The sequence below is a fragment of the Aptenodytes patagonicus genome, chromosome 1 (genome assembly GCF_965638725.1).
Source record: "Aptenodytes patagonicus chromosome 1, bAptPat1.pri.cur, whole genome shotgun sequence".
Taxonomy (NCBI): domain Eukaryota; kingdom Metazoa; phylum Chordata; class Aves; order Sphenisciformes; family Spheniscidae; genus Aptenodytes; species Aptenodytes patagonicus.
The window spans coordinates 91,098,161-91,116,610 of NC_134949.1; the positions used below are offsets into that span (position 1 = coordinate 91,098,161).

Genomic DNA, 18,450 nt, shown 5'->3' on the forward strand with positions numbered 1-18,450 from the left:
CGGGCAGGGCCGGCCCGCAGGCGGGGCGAGGCCCGAGCACCGCCCTGGCAGCGGGAGGACTCGCTGCCGCCGCCGGCATCGGCGGAAGGACAGTCATGGCGCCGCTGCTGCTGCTGCTCCTCTCGCTGCTGCCGGCTGCCGCCGCCTACCTGTGCTGCGTGCGGCGGCACACGGGCAGCGCGGCGGTCGCGCTGCGCCGCCGGGAGCCGGACCGGGCCGAGGCGCGGGGCCGCAGCCCGCCGCGGGACCCCGTGAGCGCCGGGGAGGGAGCGGGCGGGCGGCCGGGCGGGCGGGGGGCGGCGGCGGGCGGGCATCGGGGCCCGGCGCTCACCTCTCGCCTCCTCTCTGCAGTGGGCCCCGCGGCTGTGCGGCTCCGGGCTGCGCCTCTTCGTCCATGTGGCCAACACGGTGAGTCGGGGCGCGGGGCTGGGTCGCTGCCCGGGCCCGACGGCGTTGCGGCAGCCGGGTAAACAAGGCAGTAAAACCCGAGGTTGCTGGGGGAAAGCGGTCAAGACTGCCGGGGGTTTCGGAGGGAGGGGGTCTCGGTGGGAAGGTAAAACCCGCGTTTCTTGGGAAATTGTAGGGAGGTTGTGGCTCTCTGCGTGGTTTTGGGTTCACCGTGTCCCCCAGGTAGGATGCCGTGGGGAGAGAGAGAGATGGCCTCTGGGGTGAGGGTGTCGTGAGTGTCTTCGGGCGTGGAGAACCCGAAGCCGACATCAAACTTAGAATACAGCCACCGCCAGCTTTCCGCGGACGTGAAGGGGTTCGGGTCCTTCAGCCCTCTGAGTGGGGTTTTCAGGAAGGTGTTGAAGGTGGCTGTCCCCCCAGCGCTCTTCCTCAGGTGGGCTTTGGTGTGCCTTTGAGCCTGTGGGTTGATTCCTGCCAAGGCCGTTGTGGAGGAGGCGTGACCGCTGTATGGCAGGGTGCTGGGGGGAGAAAAGCCTGCGTCCCCTTGGCAGTGAGTGCCCTGTGGCAGCACCGACCCAAAAGCAGGTGGATTTTGTTGCTGCTGGGCATTTCCTTTTGAGCCAGTGTCAAGGTTAGGCACGAAAGTCTCATTTCAGCAGTGTGTCCTGTTACAGAGCTTGGTGGCTGGTTGGGCCTGGAGTGAAAGCTAGCGATGGGCTGTGTTTATTCATGAGAATACCTTGCAAGTGGCTTTCTTCCAGGATATGACAACCAGAATACCTTTTTATTCTTTGCTTTGTGGCCACTTCTGGTGCGTGGCCCTGGGCTTGTTTCCTTTCCTGACATCCCCCTTGGAGGGGGGACTCAAGATTCTCAATCTCCTACAAGATTGTGCTGTTTTAGATTAGATGTAGATTAGGAGCAATGCGTTTTCAAAAAGAGACTGTAATTCTTGTGTACTGTGTGAGGCAACAATCGCTTCATGGATCTAGGAGAGTGAGCCTTGCTTAACGGGTTTTTGAAGTCCATTGTTGAGCTGTTAAGGCAGGCTAGAACAAGGCTGGTCTCTTTGGGACCGCTGGTATTGCTGCACTGGGAACCAAGGTATTCAAAGAGTGTTTTCAGTTGTCTGCTACCATGGAGTCTCTAAATTTCTCATGCCAAGTTGACTCGGTTTACTGCAGGAGCTGGTTGAGTGACAGGAAAGATCATAACAGTGGGATAAACAAAATAATAATAAGCTTCTGCCTTACCCAGTGTTTGCATAATCTGCAGAACATGAAGAAAGTGACAGATGGGAGCTATATAGATGCCTCTTAACAGTGTTGCAGCCTGCAGCTGCAGGCTTTCTGGGCCGAGTCAGGGAAGGACAAAGGCAGGAGAGCCAGAAGAATATGCTCTTTATATATACATGAGAGGTGGGGGAAAAGCATTTCAGGCCAATTTTGTGGCCTGAAATACAACTATTTGTGCTATTTTTTTACTAGATAGGATTGCATGCTCTCTAGGGTGCTCTGAGACTGCAGCAATTGTGAGGACATTCAGCATTTCTTGTCTAGTGAGGAAGGTATTCAGGTCAAAGTTACTGCAAACCAATGTTTCTGCTTACTTTCTTCTAGGCTTTTGGACAGATTTGCTTACTGCCGCTCTTAATAAGGTAAGAGTGGGGAGTTTTCTCCCCCTCCAAGTTTCTTGTTTGTGGTTTTTGTTTTTTTTTTTTTTTTTTAAAAGGTGCTTGCATTGCACACCACTTACAGGTTATCTGCAAGGGAAGCTGCATAACTTGATTGGAGAGTGAGCAAGATTATGTCATAGATGTTGTTTACTAGATTATTTTTTTAACTACTCTGGTTTGAGTGGGTCTCTATCAGAAGAAATTAACCTTTTTTCACACTCAGGCAGGTGCATAGAAACCGAATTCGACAGCTTGCCTCTTTGCCTTTCTGTTCTTTTGCTAAAGAGCAGTCTTTCTTTCAAAGCTTGTGGATGTGCGAATCTGCTGTGTTTATCACCAGTAGTGGTAAAAGAATAGTAGTAGTGGGGAAATGAGGCCAGACGTTCTTTTTAACAATATTACACTGTTTTAGGTCAGTCTTTTCTCCTTCTCTCTCACGTTTTTGTTTAGAAACTGTGCTTTCAAGTGTACATTGCACTAAGAGCCACTCAGGTTAGGAGGTGTCGGGAACCTCAAGCTCACACTTGGCTCACATAGTTTGCCCGTTGTTTGATGGGTCATCTGTGCAGATCCCAGGACACTGAGAAATGTATTACATGCCATTGGTGCCCTTGAATTTTTACTTGGGGCATTGGCTTTTTGAATGAATCAAACCCAGACAAGCGTCATTGCTGTTATACAGCAGATCATTCTTTGACACCTATGAGAGGGTCTTGATTTCCTTGCTTCATTATGTGTTCCAAGCCCTGGGCTCGTGCTGCAATCGCTGTTGTATTTGGTTACGAATGAGCTGTGTTGAAGCAGGTCATGGAAAAGTCTGAAGAGGTGCTTGTTTTAACAGGATTAGTGCTTGAACATATGGCTTACACTACTTTCTCCTTTTCTTTTCCTCTCCATTCCTGTCTTTTGGTCTGTGGGTGATATATCTAATTAAAGTGAATTGAAAACTTTCACCTGTTCTTTCGCAGCTTGGGTTTATGGAGGCTGGCTGGCCTTCTGTCAAGATGTAGGAGGCTTTGTTAAGCAAGCAGAGTAGATTTGATGCTGCCTTTAGGAAAGGTGTGAGAGAGATTATCTTGTAACTGTTGCAACTCCCTGCTGTGAGAGCAGACTGCTAGGACAAAATGTTCCTGGATAAGGTTCCCTCTGCACAGTCTGAAAAATTAGTCATGGTAGAGCTTGCAAACTCTAGCAGTGACTCTCTCTCCTTCAGACTGAACAACTTCTCGCTCATGCGTTCGCTTGACATTCACGAAGATCCCACGTTTATCCCAGAGGTTGCTGCGGAGGTTATGGAAGACAAGTCTGAGGCTAAAAGCACTTCAGATATTATTGAGCAGCTGATAGATGCAAGGTCAGTATGTGATGTGTAAGAGTGGAATGGAAGAACACATGTGTTGGCACTGTTACATTAGTGGGAAGCTGTCATTGTCAGTAATTTGGATTAAAATCTTTTTCTGCACCTGGCTACTTTACAAAACAAATTGTGCTGTCAGTCTATCTTTCCTTTTGTAACTTACAAATCACCAGTAGTTACAGGCAATGTGAAGTTTCTACAAGCTTCAGGGAGTCTGCTTACTGGGGAGAGACCAAATTCTGCCCTTGCCAGGGCTGTGGTTGCACTATTAGAGCAGATACACTTAGTGGTTGGCTAGTCAGCACATAGATCCCTTTAAGTGAGTTTGCAGGTGAGCTGTTTCTTGCCTGCAAGGAATCTCAAAGAGAACAACACAGGGGTTGCTTGGAGGAGAGAAGGAACACAGGGTATAAAGAAAACGATCCTCAAGAAATTAGTCTTTGTTAGGTTGCTTGGTTAAAAGCCTGTTCAGCTTCTTGATTGCAGCCTGTACTTGATTAAATCTCACTAGATTCCAGGCGAAATGTTACTCGGGCTTGCTTGTCTCACTGAGGTCTGATGCTGAGGTGGGAGCAGCTGGGCTGCTATGAATGCTCTCCCCATCTGGTTTTGTTCTTAGTTGTGGGCCTGTCCAGTAGTTACTGAAGATGGCTATGAGCTGCACTTCATCAGCGTCTCGGAGAGTGGGTTCTCTGTATGTATCTCTGCTTTTAGCAAGACTAAGCTTGCTCCCTGCTTGAGTTCCTAAGGTAGAGCAAGGAAAAACTTTCAGCTCCTTCACTTTAGAGGAAGGGATGTATTTCCTGCAGGCATTGGTCAGGGTGAGTGCAGCCTTCTGGTTCTAGTGTCCCCAGTTCCACCGCTGATATATTGAGTATTACAGGGCAGGTTACTGGAGCCTTGCCTCTTCCCTGCATAGCACATTACAGTGCCATACACTGTCCTATTCCAAGATATGGCTTCTGGTTTGGGTGATGATACGGTGACATCACAGGAGTAGTAATTGTAGCTAGCTCTTCAGATGATCTTACGTTCATCCTGTTGTGATGAGAAATGGTCTGTTTCTTATGTGCTAGAGCCATCGATTTAGTTTCTAAGCAGTTTGCTGATGTGAATCTTTGTGTGTGCTGCATAATGTCTCTTCCCCCTCCCGCACCACACACGGTATGTGCTGCTGGCTCTCTGGATCAAACTTGGGATGCAGAACCTAGGAGTAGGTTTACCAGTGTATTCTAGCTATTCTGTAATGCTCCAGTGGTGAGTAGCAAATGTAAACCTGGAATAAATTTTGAACAGTTTAGTGACTGCTGTATTGCAGTAGAAATATGAAGCAACTAGAACACGTCAGCAAGACTGACCCCTTATTTCTGTGGCACCCTTAGTGTGCCTGGTGTCTTGCATGTGTGCAAGGAGTCTGACAGAGTGTGAGCTGAAATGTGTAGGCTGGTGGTCCAAATAGTGACCAGCAGGTTTACTGGAAGTGAGTGATGCCCAACCTGCATTGGACTGTGATACTGAAGTCTGCAGGTCTAAACAGAGGTGGCTTTGGCGGTTCACAGTTGCCCCTTTAATTCTTTCTTTGCAGGTCTGATTCTGCTAGCCATGGGTTTAGCTTCAAAGGGATCAAAGACTACCTGGACTGCTACCGGTAGGTGAAATTGTGGTCTGGGAACAACCTGTCTTGCATGTTTCCCTGCTGTGGGCTGCTACTGTTCCACAAGCTCTCAGGCATTTCTTTGTTAGGATTGTCCTTGAGGTACCATTGTTCAGCATCACCCTTTGGAATCCTTTCCCTCTACTAGAATAACGAAGGAAAACCAAATGGGGGAGCTGGCACAACTTTTACAAGCCCTGCAAGGATGTTTAAATGCTGTTTTCCTTGGCTTATTGTCAGTCTTCTCTGGGAGAGATTTCTACATACCTTGTTTGCCCAAACATGTGAGTGAGAAGCAGAGGAAGGTTCATCTGGATGATGCAAGTTGCACATACTGTGGGTCTCTGAAGTATCCCTTGGTTCTTCAGCTGCTTGTGCTCCTGTGAGCAGTTTGATGGCTTTCACCAAGTAAATGTGTCTCGCTCAGGAACAACTGGAAGCACATCCCTGACACTGAGGTTCTGCGAACTGTTGACTGCTCGGTAACTCCTGGTTGCCTGTGGGACGTGCCATATGTGGAGTGCTCAGATAAATCCTCTTGCACTCCTGGCACATGTTCCTCAAGGGCCACCTCTGCCAGTAGGCTGTGACCTTGGAGCAAAAGGCTGACACTGCAGTCTGGGGTTATAGGTGCATCCTAACTGTGAGGCTTTCGTGTCAGTCAGAGATAGATGTTTGTCGTGTAATGTAGCCTTTTGCCAAGAGGGAGGGAAGGCCTGTTTGTTAAAAGTGGATTATGACAGTACTGCTGGGAGCCCCTTCTCTGTAACAGGGGAGAGAGAGCGAGCCTGTATAAAGGGGGCTGGCCTCTTGGTCTTAGTTCATGATACTGGGAGTTTCATAGCCTCAGGCTTTTAGGAGCTTGAGGACTCTCTAAAGTTGTCAGCTGTCCTTCCCTGTTTATCTGGTTGTTCAGGAATTTCTGTGTAACTCTCCTAGCTCCTGCCCCTACTCTAAGGGTTGGGGGTGTGCTGTGTAGGCAAATTCTCCCCTTAAGGAAGGGAGTCTCCTGTCTTGATGGTGTCAACTGTGTTGAAATCATCACCACACACAGATTCTTACCTAGTTCTTGCTTACAGCTGTGACAGCTGCCATCTTGCTACATGAGAGACAAACCCTGTGTGTGGGTGTGGTGTGGGGGTCTTGTAACAGGGTCCCAACTTTTCCTGTCCTGTAGGAGTGGGAAGCTGACGCCATCTCAGGTAGCAAAGAACATCATTGCCATGCTGGAGGACAGCGACAAATCCACGCCCCCACTCAGAGCGATAGTGCAATGGGACCAGGAGCAAATAATGCTGGTAATGTCTGCCTCTGGTAGGAAAGGGGCCTCTGCCACCCCAAGAGCTGTAGCATCCATTAGAAGGGGTAGAGGCTCTTCTGCTGATACATTGCATAGAAAAATATGTACATTTTTCCTCCCTCCTTGTGTAGAGGACTACGACAAGTTTGCTTTCCTTCCTGCAAAGAGAGGTAGCATTAAAGCAATCTGTTTCCTGCTGGACAACTATGTTTAAAACAGGACTTCTGTGCTTATGTGGCATCCGTTAGCATAGATGCTTCCAAGTAGTAGTTTCCCATCAGCATATGGTGGAAGAAGAAAGAAACTTTTATAGTTTGGCTTAGTAGAAACCTGAGAAAGCCATTTTTGGTATCTGTTCTGATACTGGTAATGACCTTCAGCTCGACTAAATATGTATAGCATATACTTTTTTTTTCTTTGTGCAGATGGCCAAGGCCTCCACTGCTCGTTACAGGAATAAATGTACCCTGTCTTATCTGGATGGCATCCCAGTGTGTCTGAAAGAAGAGTTCAAAGTGGTGAGTTTCCTTGTCTAGCTGTCAGTTCATGCTGCAGGTGGTCAACCTGGACAACTCACCGCGACAATGTTTTAAGGCCAACTCCTCAGCAGAAGCCTGAGAATATGTTTGTAATAAGGGGTAGTATGTGGGTTTGTCATGAGTAGGATTAACAAGTTTTGCCAGGTGAAGACAGATCTTGGGTAGAGCAGACGTGTTCCGTATCTTGTACTGATCTCTTTAATCCATGGGGACTAGAGGGTGGGAGTGGGAAACAGTTCCTCTTATGATGAAATGAGAATGTGTAAGAGCATCTGTAGCGGTGGGTGTAACTGTCTGTATTTCTCAGGCACTGACTGCTCCACTGGCAAAGCATCCCTCTCTCCTTACCTTAAAGGATATACTTGTGTCAGAAATATGCAAGTTACTTTGAAAATTCCCACTCACAAGGAGTTTTGCCTGTGGCCTAACAACAGTTACCATTAAATACTCCTGGCAGTGCCATCAAGCTGTTGTAGGCTCTGCAGAGACCTACCCATAGGGTGCGAGTCCTGTTTATGTACAGATTCTTCCATTGCTGCATCAAAGTGAAGAGTACTTAGCATACCCTGGAAATGAGTCCATCTGGGATTTTGGCATCCATCTAATCTCGGTGCCTTGCTTCAAAGCACTGCAGATATGAAACACTGCAGCTCTGTCCATAGGAAAATGGAAAATAGAGCTCCTGTGTGCTGTGGGGCCAAGGTTCTGCAGCCTCTGGGCATAGCAACTGCATTGCTGCAGGGAGGCAGACTTTTTGACCATCTACATGTTTCTGCTCTTCCATATCATGCTATTAAAAGGACTCCTCTGCATGGGAGAAGGACCAAATATTGAAGGGTTGAGTGTCCCTCCTAACAGAAACCATCACAGGACAAGCTGAAGAGTGAAGCTTGCTAGGCCTTACTTACCTCTGTGGGTCCTAATGTCTGGGATCTGTTGTGGAGTTGAAGTGTGCACGTGAAGCATGCACATGTGCCTGCCTACCTTGCCAGGGTTTTAGGATGAATAATAAGGTGTCTTCTCGCTAAGGTACCTTACCATCACCGAGTGGGAACAGTGTATCTTGGGACAGAGCCCGAAACAGAAGATGCTACTGTGGCCAAGAAGCTGCGAGAGGCTGGAGCTATTATTATTGGGGTCTCAAACATGCATGAACTAGGGGCTGGAACAACTGGATGCAACCCTAATAGGTAAAAATCCCTTTCCCCTCTCTTCCCCCGGGTCTAGAAAGACCTAAAAGTCTGTCCAGAACTGACAGGGAAGGGTACAAAAATAGGGCAAGCATGTGAGAATAAAACTGATGGAAGCACCCTGTGCAGGGAGAACCCTGGGGGTATGAAAACCCAGCATTGTAGATTTGAGGATCAGAGTAGCTGTGGAAGCCTGAAGGCTCCTGAAACCAAAGGAAGGAGAGGATCCAAGTGGTGTCTGCTGAGTAAGGAACTTGGTTTGCCAGGCCTTACAGGCCTGGAGGTGTGAATGTTTCCAGGATGAGTGGTAGACAAAAGTGGTGACAGAAAACAATAAATAGTAATCTAATTCTCAGTCACAGTAATGGCTAAAGGCCCAGAACAGTGGGAAAAGGTACAGTCATCTCAGGGGAACATAGTGTTTTTATTTCCTAACTAAAACAGATTTCACTGGAATTTGCTTTACTGTTGTGAATTCTCCAGCTATAGCCAAGCTGAGAACTGCTATTCCAGAGCAGTGGTCCTCACAGCCTTGATAAACCATGTGCAGAGCCACGCTTCATGCATGTGCAGCTGGATGGAACTGGGGCTCCCCCTCAACTGCCACGATGTGCCAGGGTGTTTCCTCACTGTGTGAGGTTGGCTGGATACCCCACCGTTTGGCAGGTCTCTTTGGGGACTGTGGTCAGACTGGAGACTTTGGGAGCTGCTGCTCTGGGATAAAGGGCAGAGCTGAGGATGCTGACTTGCTTGTCTGTAAGGATTGCTGGCCACCAGCTGTTCCACCTTTTAGAACTGCATAACGCACTGTGGCATGCAGTAATGGCACAGTGCTGTCACAGACAGAAGAGTTGGAGCGGCATCCTTTCTCTTGCTTTGAATCTCTCTTTTGGATAGGTTGCTTATAGTAACAAGACGTTGGACTTGGAGGCAGAAGTCTTTTTTGCATCTTGTTTTCTAGGGACATAGCACTATCTGGAATGAAGTGGTGTCTCTTTACTAAAAGATTGTAATCCCTGAACTGTGTTTCTGGATCTTTTCCTGCCCAGTAGTGGTAGTACATGCGGTCCTTCCTAGGAAAAGATTCAACGCTATTTGTCTGCCTTAGGTACCACAAGATCCCTAGGAATCCCTACAAGCCTAACCACTTCACAGGTGGGAGCTCCAGTGGGTCAGCAGCAGCTGTAGCAGCAGGTAGGTCATCCTAAATGGAGCTCAGGGGTGGTAGGAGGAAGGTCCTGAGCCAAAGTGCCTCAGGCATTTAGTGAGTTTAGAAGCTGGAGGGAACTCCTAGCTGAACAGAGAGCTCTGTGTGCTGTCTTGGCTACAGCTGCTGGTAGGACAGGGCAACACGATGTCTCTCTGATCACAGGCCAATGTGTGGGGTTTTTTGTAGGTCTCTGCCCGGTGGCTATTGGCACAGATGGAGGCGGCTCTGTGAGGATTCCTGCTTCGTTCTGTGGTGTGGTGGGACTGAAAGGTAGAGCCCTTTAATCATGGAGGGAGTGTGTGTCTTTTCTGCTGTATCGGATAGAATGCCACAAACAAGTCAGGCACAGTCCATTAGTTCCTGTCAAGCAAAACTCCACCAGAGAAACTCTGGAGCATAACACTGAGTCATGTGGGTTGGACCGGCAGAGTGGAAGTATTCTCAGTACTGGCTATTGAATAGATGTTCAAAAAGCCTAATTTATTTGAGTCAAATGCTGAACAAAACATGCTTGCTGCTCTTCTTTCTACCCACTCGTCCTGCTTCAATCTTCCTTCTCTGCTGGGAGGTGTTCCCAACGTAGTTGGGTATCCGTAGTGAGCTGGTGAAAAGCATCTTCACCCACGATGGTTTGCCATCACCCCAATTATATGGAGAGGCTGATGCTGCTCAGATTTGTATCTGGTAAGTTAAACCTGGTAATAGGCTTGTATGAAACCAGGATGTAGCCATTCCCTCTTATCTCAGTGTTACAAGAAGTAGCAATGCAGTTTTTGCAGTAAGACTTAATGTAATCAAGGGGAATGTGCAGAGGACATAAGACATGCACAGGGCAGTGTCTACAGCATGGAAGGTGGCGAGCCAGGATTGTCACTTGGAAGAGATGCTGGCTTTTTGTAATGGCTTATCATTCCAAAGGGTCTCAGCTGCTTCATCTGAGACTAGATACTCAGCCATTACTCTGTTTTTCCATCCTTCACATGTGATCAACTTGATTAATCTTGATTCATCTGAGGAAGATAATGACGACGATCCCAAAAATGTAACTGGTCAGAAAGGCGATACGAGCACTCGCAGAAGACAACTGGTGTTAGGCATGAAGTCTCACTAGTGAAGTGGGTGAGATCTCCCAGGGGGTGGTATCTCCCGCTGTTGATAATCCTGCTCCTGCCTCTCCATCCTCCATACCATAGATGCTCCTTCTGCATATTTAAATGCATGTATTTCACAGTGTCCCTGCCCAAATTTCCCCTCAACTAAGTAATTTCTTATGGGGGAAAACAGTTTCACTATTTGTTGAACGCATCTGTTTCACTGATGAGACAGATCATGGTCAGCAGAACAGGGTGTTGAAAGATGAGTGACTGGGCTCTGAAATGGCAGACATAAAAGTGACTGGCAGGGGTGTGTTACTTACCTACTGGGTGCACTAGAATCATCTAGGTCAGATCTTACCAGCGACTGCTGGTATCTAGCTAACTGCCTGTTTCTTATTCTCTAGGTACGTTTGGGCGCATCAGTTCTCATGGCAGCTTGCCACTCTCCTACTCCACAGTCAGCGTAGGTAAGAGGACTTGTGCTCCACTTCAGGGACCTTGCTGTGTGGTGTTCTCACAGGGGAGGCAATCTGTGCCTACAAAAGACCTTGGGAGGAAGGTACTATTTACCCCTTGTCGCATTTTTGCAACTGATCTCTCTTTTACAGGCCCTATCTGTACCTCAGTGGCAGATGCAGCCATTGTTTACAGTATCCTTGCTGAGCCGGATCCGCTCTATCCATATGGTAGGTGAGCCCTCTCCCTCCTGAGCCCAGGTGCTCTGCCTTCCTAGGGGCATCCTAGATAAAAGGAGGAACTCTTGTTTGTTCCCTGCAGGACTAAAACAGCCCAAAGCAACCCTATCTGACATGTGTGCTCCTGACCTGAAGGGCTTAAAACTGGGAGTGGACTGGACATTTTTTAAGGTACCTGTTCTCTCTCTTTCTGCTGCTTTACAGAATGAGATTTTGAAGGAATTCAGTGCATTCACTGTTCTCTTGCCTGTCATCATTAGAGCTGCTCATATTTAGTCCTATAATTGGAAGAGAATATAGCCTGGGTGAAAACATCGACAGGGATGGATTTTTTCCTAAGGCAGCCTTTTGACTAAAAGTCTGTTGGAGGAATGAGGAAAGGTAACAACTGTACAGTTGATGGCAGTATGCTTCTTCATACTGCTGTTTCTATTGGAAGCAATGCTTCTGAACTGATTACAAAAGGCAGTTAGTTTAAAATCAAATGAGGAAAATTAGTGTATCCATTTGGTGACAATGCTGTAGCTGCTGAGTGGTATTTCATCATTCCAATGTAGAAACTGGGTTTGCAAGCTAGTACTGTTTGGCAATTGTAATGCAACCCCACAAATGTGCTCAGGATTTCTTCCCTGAATGAAAACAAGGACTCTTTCTGACTCTGCTGCAGTGCAGAGGAGGAATACCCTCTCCTCTGGAAAAGGCAGCCTTTCCTTTTCCATAGGGGTATGACCTGCAAGCTGTTTTCTTGGAGCAGGTGGCCTAAGGCAGTCCTGGAGGGCCGTCCATTAGGGACGGGAACAAGGAAAGCTCCATGAGGACTGAAGTCCTGGTGAGCGTGCTCACCAAGGAGAGGAGGGCAGTGACTAAAGTCTACTTAGTTCTTTCCTCTTTTTCTCTAGGCATGTGACGCTGAAGTCCTGTCCATCTGTGAGAAAGGTAAAGAGGAAAAGTCTGTAAGTCTCTTATTCTGCCTGATGTCATGGTATCACTTGGTGCTCCTCTTATATATGCATTAAAAAGATCTTGCCTGAAGTCCTTAAAGGCAGATGCTTAAAGAGGTCTGGCTGGACAAACAGCAGTAGCTTTGTATTAGGGAAGCCCTCCTGATTGCTGAGGGTTAAAAAGCTCGGCAGCTGTAGGCTTGTCAGGTTACAATGGAAGAATGCAGTCCAGTGTGCTAAGCCTCTGTCTGTATAAAGACAGATCTGTGCTCAGTAATACTTACTCTGCAAGCTTTAATGGTAAAAGACTTTTAAGGGAGGGACTTGTTTCACAACATAATGTTCAGTAGGAAAGACAGGGCTAGGTATTTGTGATGTATCCAGTTCTCTGGTATTTCCTTGAAATCAGCCAAATAGTGCCTTTAGGGTGGCTTTGTCAGATTTTAGACTAAACAAAATTGACCCTGGTGAGTACTTGGCGGGGTGGGGAGAAAAGCTTTACAATGCTTGGTATAGTAGTTGGCCTCCTATGCATTGGAGCTGAGATAGTTCACAGTATTCAGGCTTTGTTTGCCTGGATTTTCTTCAGCCTCCTTATCTCCATAGACACTCACACTTCTACATGCGTAGAGTTTTCTTAGGAGAGATGCACTATAAGCCGGTGAAATAGGCAAGTGTCCTGGTTTCGGCTGGGATAGAGTTAATTTTCTTCCTAGTAGCTGGTACAGTGCTGTGTTTTGGATTTAGTATGAGAATAATGGTGATAACACACCGATGTTTTAGTTGTTGCTAAGTTGTGTTTACACTAGTCAAGGACTTTTCAGCTTCCCATGCTCTGCCAGGTGCACAAGAAGCTGGGAGGGGGCACAGCCAGGACAGCTGACCCAAACTGGCCAAAGGGCTATTCCATACCATATGACATCATGCTCAGTACATAAACTGGGGGGAGTTAGCCGGGGGGTGGTGACCGCTGCTCGGGAACTGGCTGGGCATCAGTTGGCGTGTGGTGAGCAATTGCATTGTGCATCACTTGCTTTGTATATTCTTTTATCATTATTATTATTTTCCCTTCCTTTTCTGTCCTATTAAATTAACTGTCTCTATCGTAACCCATGAATTTTACTACCTTTTTTTTTTTTTTCCTGATTCTCTCCCCCATCCCACTGGGGAGGTGGGGGAGTGAGCGAATGGCTGTGTGGTGTTTAGCTGCCTGCCGGGTTAAACCACAACAGCAAGCTTGGGTATTTATGAAGAAGTTGGGGTCAAAGAAAGAAGAGGATTCTTTTTAGGCTGCAGAAGATGCACTTTTCCCAAAATCTTGGTGTTCAGCCTTGCTAAAGTGTATCAGGATTTAGTGAATCTGTACTGTTGACCTGGTCTCTTGAGTATCCCCCAGGTTCCTGTACCATTATGGTTCAGAAGAGGCTTTGAATGGGAATGTCATGACGCTAAACAATCGCTTCACACTGATAGAATACCGGTCATGTCAAGTGCTCAGGGAAGCATTGTCAGTCCACCTTTACTCTTTGGGTTAACTGAGGGGCTAGAGGGGGGAGATGAACTTGCCCGAAATGTAGTGGGTAAGTTAGGAACCTGTCTGCAAGCCCCTACCCCTGCCCTGTTGGAATATTGAGATCTAGTTAGGCTGAAGGCTTTTACCTGCGAGCAGCAGCTGCAGCTGTCTGCATGCCAGGTGATGCACTGAAGATGCTTGCCTTGTAATGGCCTATGGGGTCTCTAACTTCTCAAGGGGGTGGGCATTCACAGCCCTTCTATGAAGTTTGGTGAACTCAAGGATGCTGTCTGTGCTTTACCTGTTCTGTACTCAGCTGTGGAGCATCTGCAAAGTTTGGGAGCCAGCGTGGTTGAAGTGTCTCTTCCAGAGATGGAGGAAGTGCGAGTAGCACATGTAATCTGCATTCTCAGTGAGATGAGGGACTTCCTGCAACCTGACTTCAATAAACATTTCCAGGAAATGGTAAGTAGCAGCAGCTTGGATCAGTGGCAGTAGTTGTCCTGGCTGATAAGAACAAGCGTCATGTCAGTGAGAAACCTGAGGCTGTCCTGCTTTTTCTATGACCTGTTGGATGACTACTGATACAGGAGAGCAGACCTGGAAGAGAGCTCCAGGGCTTTCACATTCAGTTTCTTGCAAGCAGAGCCTTGATTGATGTTTTCTCTTTCAGAATTTGGACACTCGGGCTAGCCTGGCCTTGGCTTCCCAGTTCACAGCTCTGGATTATATTACGGTAAGGAACATACTGTGGTGAAGGCTGAAGGGAGGCACCTAGTGAAATTGTGAAAGTGGCATAGAGGATTCTCTTAACCTCCCCGTACATGTGGAAAGATACCGCCCAGCTGTATTGCCCTCTGCTGTGAAAGCATGCTGAATGGTGGGGCACCACAGAGGACATGCCACGTGGATTGGTGTCCTGCATGTTGATTCCAAACTACAGGAATGGTGTTGTCTTTTGTGAAGGCATAGGCTCTGATGGGCAGTCTGTCATCATCAAACATGAGCCTCATGAACCAAGAGGGCCCGGTCAGACAGTAGTCTCTCTGCTTGCAGGCAAATCGACAGAGAACTCGGAGCATGAGATTTTTGCGAGAGATCTTCACCACTGTGAACTGTATCCTTACACCAGGTATTGGCAGCCTTGGCCAAAGAGCTGGTCCCTGACAGCTTTGTGGTGCATTTTAAGAACAGTTACTCCATTAACTTTCCCTCCCGAATTTTAAGAGCATGACTTTTGTGCAAAGACTTCGCTGTGCCTCAAGCCTTTAGAAGATAGTGCAGCCTGGTTAGAAAGACTACTGTGTATTTCTAGATTTGCTGTGTATTTCTAGACTTACTGCCTATATCCATGGCAGTGAGAAACTCCTCGGTACTTGAGACAGGAGCTGCAGAGCCAGCACGTTTACACAGGATGGACTGGACATCTACTTATGAATGCAGATGTTTTTGCTTTAAATAGAAACTTACCGCTTAACTCATAAATCCTAGTGACTTGATTGCATTCCAGGGGTGTGAGTTTGCGTCACCAATGTATATCAAACATGTGGCTTTAATGAACTGAGCTGTTTCTTGAAGATTGCCCACTGCCTGACTCTTCCTTTGCTCTTTAAGTACTGGATCAGGTTGCCCAGAGAGGCTGTGGAATCTCCATCACTGGGGATATTCAAAAGCCATTCGGACATGGTCCTGGGCAACCTGCTCTAGCTGACTGTCTTTGAGACAGAAGGTTAGACAAGATGACCTCCTGAGGTCCCTTTCAATCTCAATCATTCTGTGATTCTTCCACAGCTGTTGCTTCCACTGCCCCAAGAATCTATGAATCTGACCTCTTGACTGGCAGCAGCAATTTGTCCTTCACAGTCCGGTCCATGAGGTAAGACGAGTGCTGCTTGCACTACGGAAGCAAAAGTTTGGGAACAGATGGAGAATAGCTGCACTAACTGAAAGAGCTCAGGCTGTAAAGCAGGAGAGATCGATCCTAGCTGCCTCTCCCAAAAAAGGATGGCTTTGCTGCCGTCCCAAGGCAGGAACGCTGATGACAGCTTTTCCCCCAGGTTCATGCAGCTTGGTAACTTCACTGGGATTCCAGGCCTTGTGGTCCCCATTGGATATTCCACTGCTGGGCTTCCTATCAGCTTCCAGGTGAGCACTGGCTCTTCGTGAATGCTGGGTCACAAAGTCCTTAGCTGGCTTTGTCCTGAACCACTATAACCAGGTTCCTGCTGTTCCACACAGCACACTTGAGGAGTTGGCAGATACTGGTAATAAAATTTTAACTTGTGGGTGAAGAGACTTGCCTCAGAGTAACTCAGTCCTGAATGGCAGAGGAACTCTTCAGGTATCTGGGAGATAGATTTCTCTGTCTCTCTGTCTACTTGCATCAGTACCCACTATTTGTCACTATTCTTTCCTCTTTTCCTTATTTCTCAGTTCTGTAACTTCTTTAAGTCCTTCCTTGCTCTTCTCCCTCTTGAAATGGGTCTCATTTAAATGAAGGGTCCATGTCTTGTAATTAAAAGTCACACAGCTGCCTTTATCCCACATGCAGTGATGCTATACTTACTGGGGTAAAAGGGAAAAGCATGTGTCCTTTTGGTGCTGTTGGGGGTGAAAAGATTTAGTTATGTTTTGCAGGGCTTTCAAGAGCATCTGTATGTGATAATGCTGCTACTTTTTTTCTTTTTTCCTCCTTTCTCTGCCTCTCTCATCTTCCAGGTCATGGCAAAATGGTGGGATGAAGCTGTTCTTCTGAGGATTGGCTTGAAGCTAGAGCAGTTTCGTTACCAGACCAAAAAACCATCCATTTATTACAACATCCTCTCATGACGGAGTGACCAAGATGGGAAATAAGTCTGTCTTTTCCTAGTCTGACCTGACCAAGTATTAGAGTGGACGTGTTTTCAATGTTCATCTGAATAAGGCTTAGTAGCAAGCCCATTTGAGGAATCGGGAGGAACACTGATCTAAGCAGGCACTGATGCTGAGCAGACATAATTTCTGCTCCCTGTTTGTTATTGGATAGTCCAGTTTATACTGGGGAGACCAACTGTACTAGCTAGTTCCTCGCTTTTTGCCAAAAGGGGAAGCTGCAACTATCTTCTGCAACTTCTTTCCACATAGGGGTCCTGTGTAGAGATGGAAGAGTTGCATCTACAGGACTGCATGTGGGCAGTTCATACTACTGAGCATGGGAAAGGTACAATCCCTAGACTTTAAATCTTCTCACACAACTCCTCCTGCTCCAGGATATAACAAAGGTACTGTTTTGAGGGGGAGAGGCAGCTTCCCTTAAGAAATAATGCCTAGCTCCCTTGGAATGAGGAAGATCTTAACATGCCTGCAATTAGGTAGTGGGTGTTGCGGCCCCTTAAATAGTCCCTCAGAGCAAAATAGAAAGCCTATAGCTATGAAAGTGTCACCATGCTGCTGTCCCTTATGCTGCAAACAGCGTAAGGTCAGTCTAGCTGTTGCACCGAGTATGGATGTGCTCGCTGCATGAGCAGTCCTACCTATCTATCTTCAGCCTTACATGCAAGGGGAGAAAAAAGCAGAGCGTGAACCCTCATCAACTCTGTGACCCAAAGCCCTGGTTCAGGGTTCTGCCTTTCTGTTGCACATCTCCATTTCCCAAGCTAAGCCTTGGAAAGCCTTTTTTCTCCCGCTTGCTTAAGTATAAGCCTACTATCATTTAGGTGTCCAAATGGAAGAAACTACTTGGTAATGCTGTGAAATGCTGCTCAAGGGGTGCTGAGCCAGCTAGTACAAACAAACAGGTGAAATTTGTGTGGTACTGAAAGTAGGAAACACTGCTGAGCTATTGGCAAGGGTTGAAGCTGGGTGCCAGAAAGGTGTTGCACGAAGCCATGTGCAACAAAGATCTTGCTCTAGATAAGAAGCCAACTCCCTCTTATCCCAAATGTACTTCCTGAAGTAATCAAGGCAGAATTAAGACATGGATTAAAGAGGCTATACTACATAAAGCATGACATGGCTCTAAGCCACAGTACTGTGTTTCATTGAAAAGCCCCAGACTGTAAACTGCCAAGTATCTGTCCTGCCAGCAGCACTAGGGCCACATGAAAGATAAGAGGAGGCCTAGGAGTAACCAAAGCTAAGCATTTGTGTTCGTTTTGGAGTAGCTTGGGGTTAATGCTCAGAGGCATCTCCTGTTGCCTACCTCATCAGGTATCCTGGGCTTGTGATCAGGCTGCTGGAGAAGCTGTCCTACAGACAGGAGCAGAGAAGCGTGCTGTATTCTTACTTAGCTTGGAAGGAAAGAAGGAACAGAAAGTAGTTGCAGTTTCTCCCAAACTCTGTACAGTTTAGGGTGTGTTTTCCCCATACGTATCCGCTCTTTAAACTGAGCCAGCACTTTACTAATGGCTGAAGTTGTCAGGTGGCATCTGAATGGAAGAACATTGCATTGCCGTCTCCTCTTTAATTACCTGAGTTAAAGCATCAACTCCTACCAGCAGCTGTCACCAGCATCCACAGTGAAATTAATTATATGTTTGATACTGTCTTTTATCGTCAATTCTTCTATGTGATGCTACCACAACTACTTTTTCACTAGATTCTAGTATAGTTCAGCTTTATGAAAACAGTTTAAAAGCAAAGTATTTCCTCTATTATTAATGAGAAGTTATTAAACACTACCAACATACCTTAGAGTGAAACACTGCTGAAATGCATTATATAGCAATAAGGGAGTTGTTGGTAAGTGTTTGACAAGAACAAATTTCTGCCAGGAACATTACTGCTTGAAGGAAATGGCTGTATATTCCCTAATTTAATGCTGTTACTCAAGGGATTAGAGATGGATGTTTAAAATAATCAGTTACCATCCTGCTAGATGAAGCTATTTATTT

The 18,450-nt window shown here is 46.9% G+C and overlaps 1 protein-coding gene across 1 annotated transcript; it reads left to right on the top strand.

The window, feature by feature from the left end:
* Nucleotides 1-80: 80 nt before the first annotated feature.
* Nucleotides 81-18,104, top strand: LOC143165292 (uncharacterized). The gene is made up of 20 exons (XM_076348755.1): nt 81-251; nt 352-408; nt 2,028-2,065; nt 3,297-3,437; nt 5,026-5,088; nt 6,272-6,392; nt 6,820-6,912; nt 7,963-8,123; nt 9,232-9,317; nt 9,520-9,603; nt 10,835-10,897; nt 11,039-11,116; nt 11,208-11,296; nt 12,025-12,061; nt 13,896-14,044; nt 14,253-14,315; nt 14,636-14,711; nt 15,371-15,455; nt 15,637-15,724; nt 16,298-18,104. The coding sequence occupies exons 1-20, from the start codon at nt 96-98 to the stop codon at nt 16,406-16,408; spliced, it is 1,839 nt and encodes a 612-aa protein (XP_076204870.1). The 5' UTR covers nt 81-95; the 3' UTR covers nt 16,409-18,104.
* Nucleotides 18,105-18,450: the final 346 nt, after the last annotated feature.

Coding starts and splice junctions, on each gene's coding strand:
- LOC143165292 (XM_076348755.1), top strand. CDS start 96: ATGGCGCCGCTGCTGCTGCTGCTCCTCTCGCTGCTGCCGGCTGCCGCC. Junction 10,898..11,038: donor CTACTCCACAGTCAGCGTAG/GTAAGAGGACTT, acceptor TCTCTTTTACAG/GCCCTATCTGTACCTCAGTG. Junction 11,117..11,207: donor GGATCCGCTCTATCCATATG/GTAGGTGAGCCC, acceptor TGTTCCCTGCAG/GACTAAAACAGCCCAAAGCA.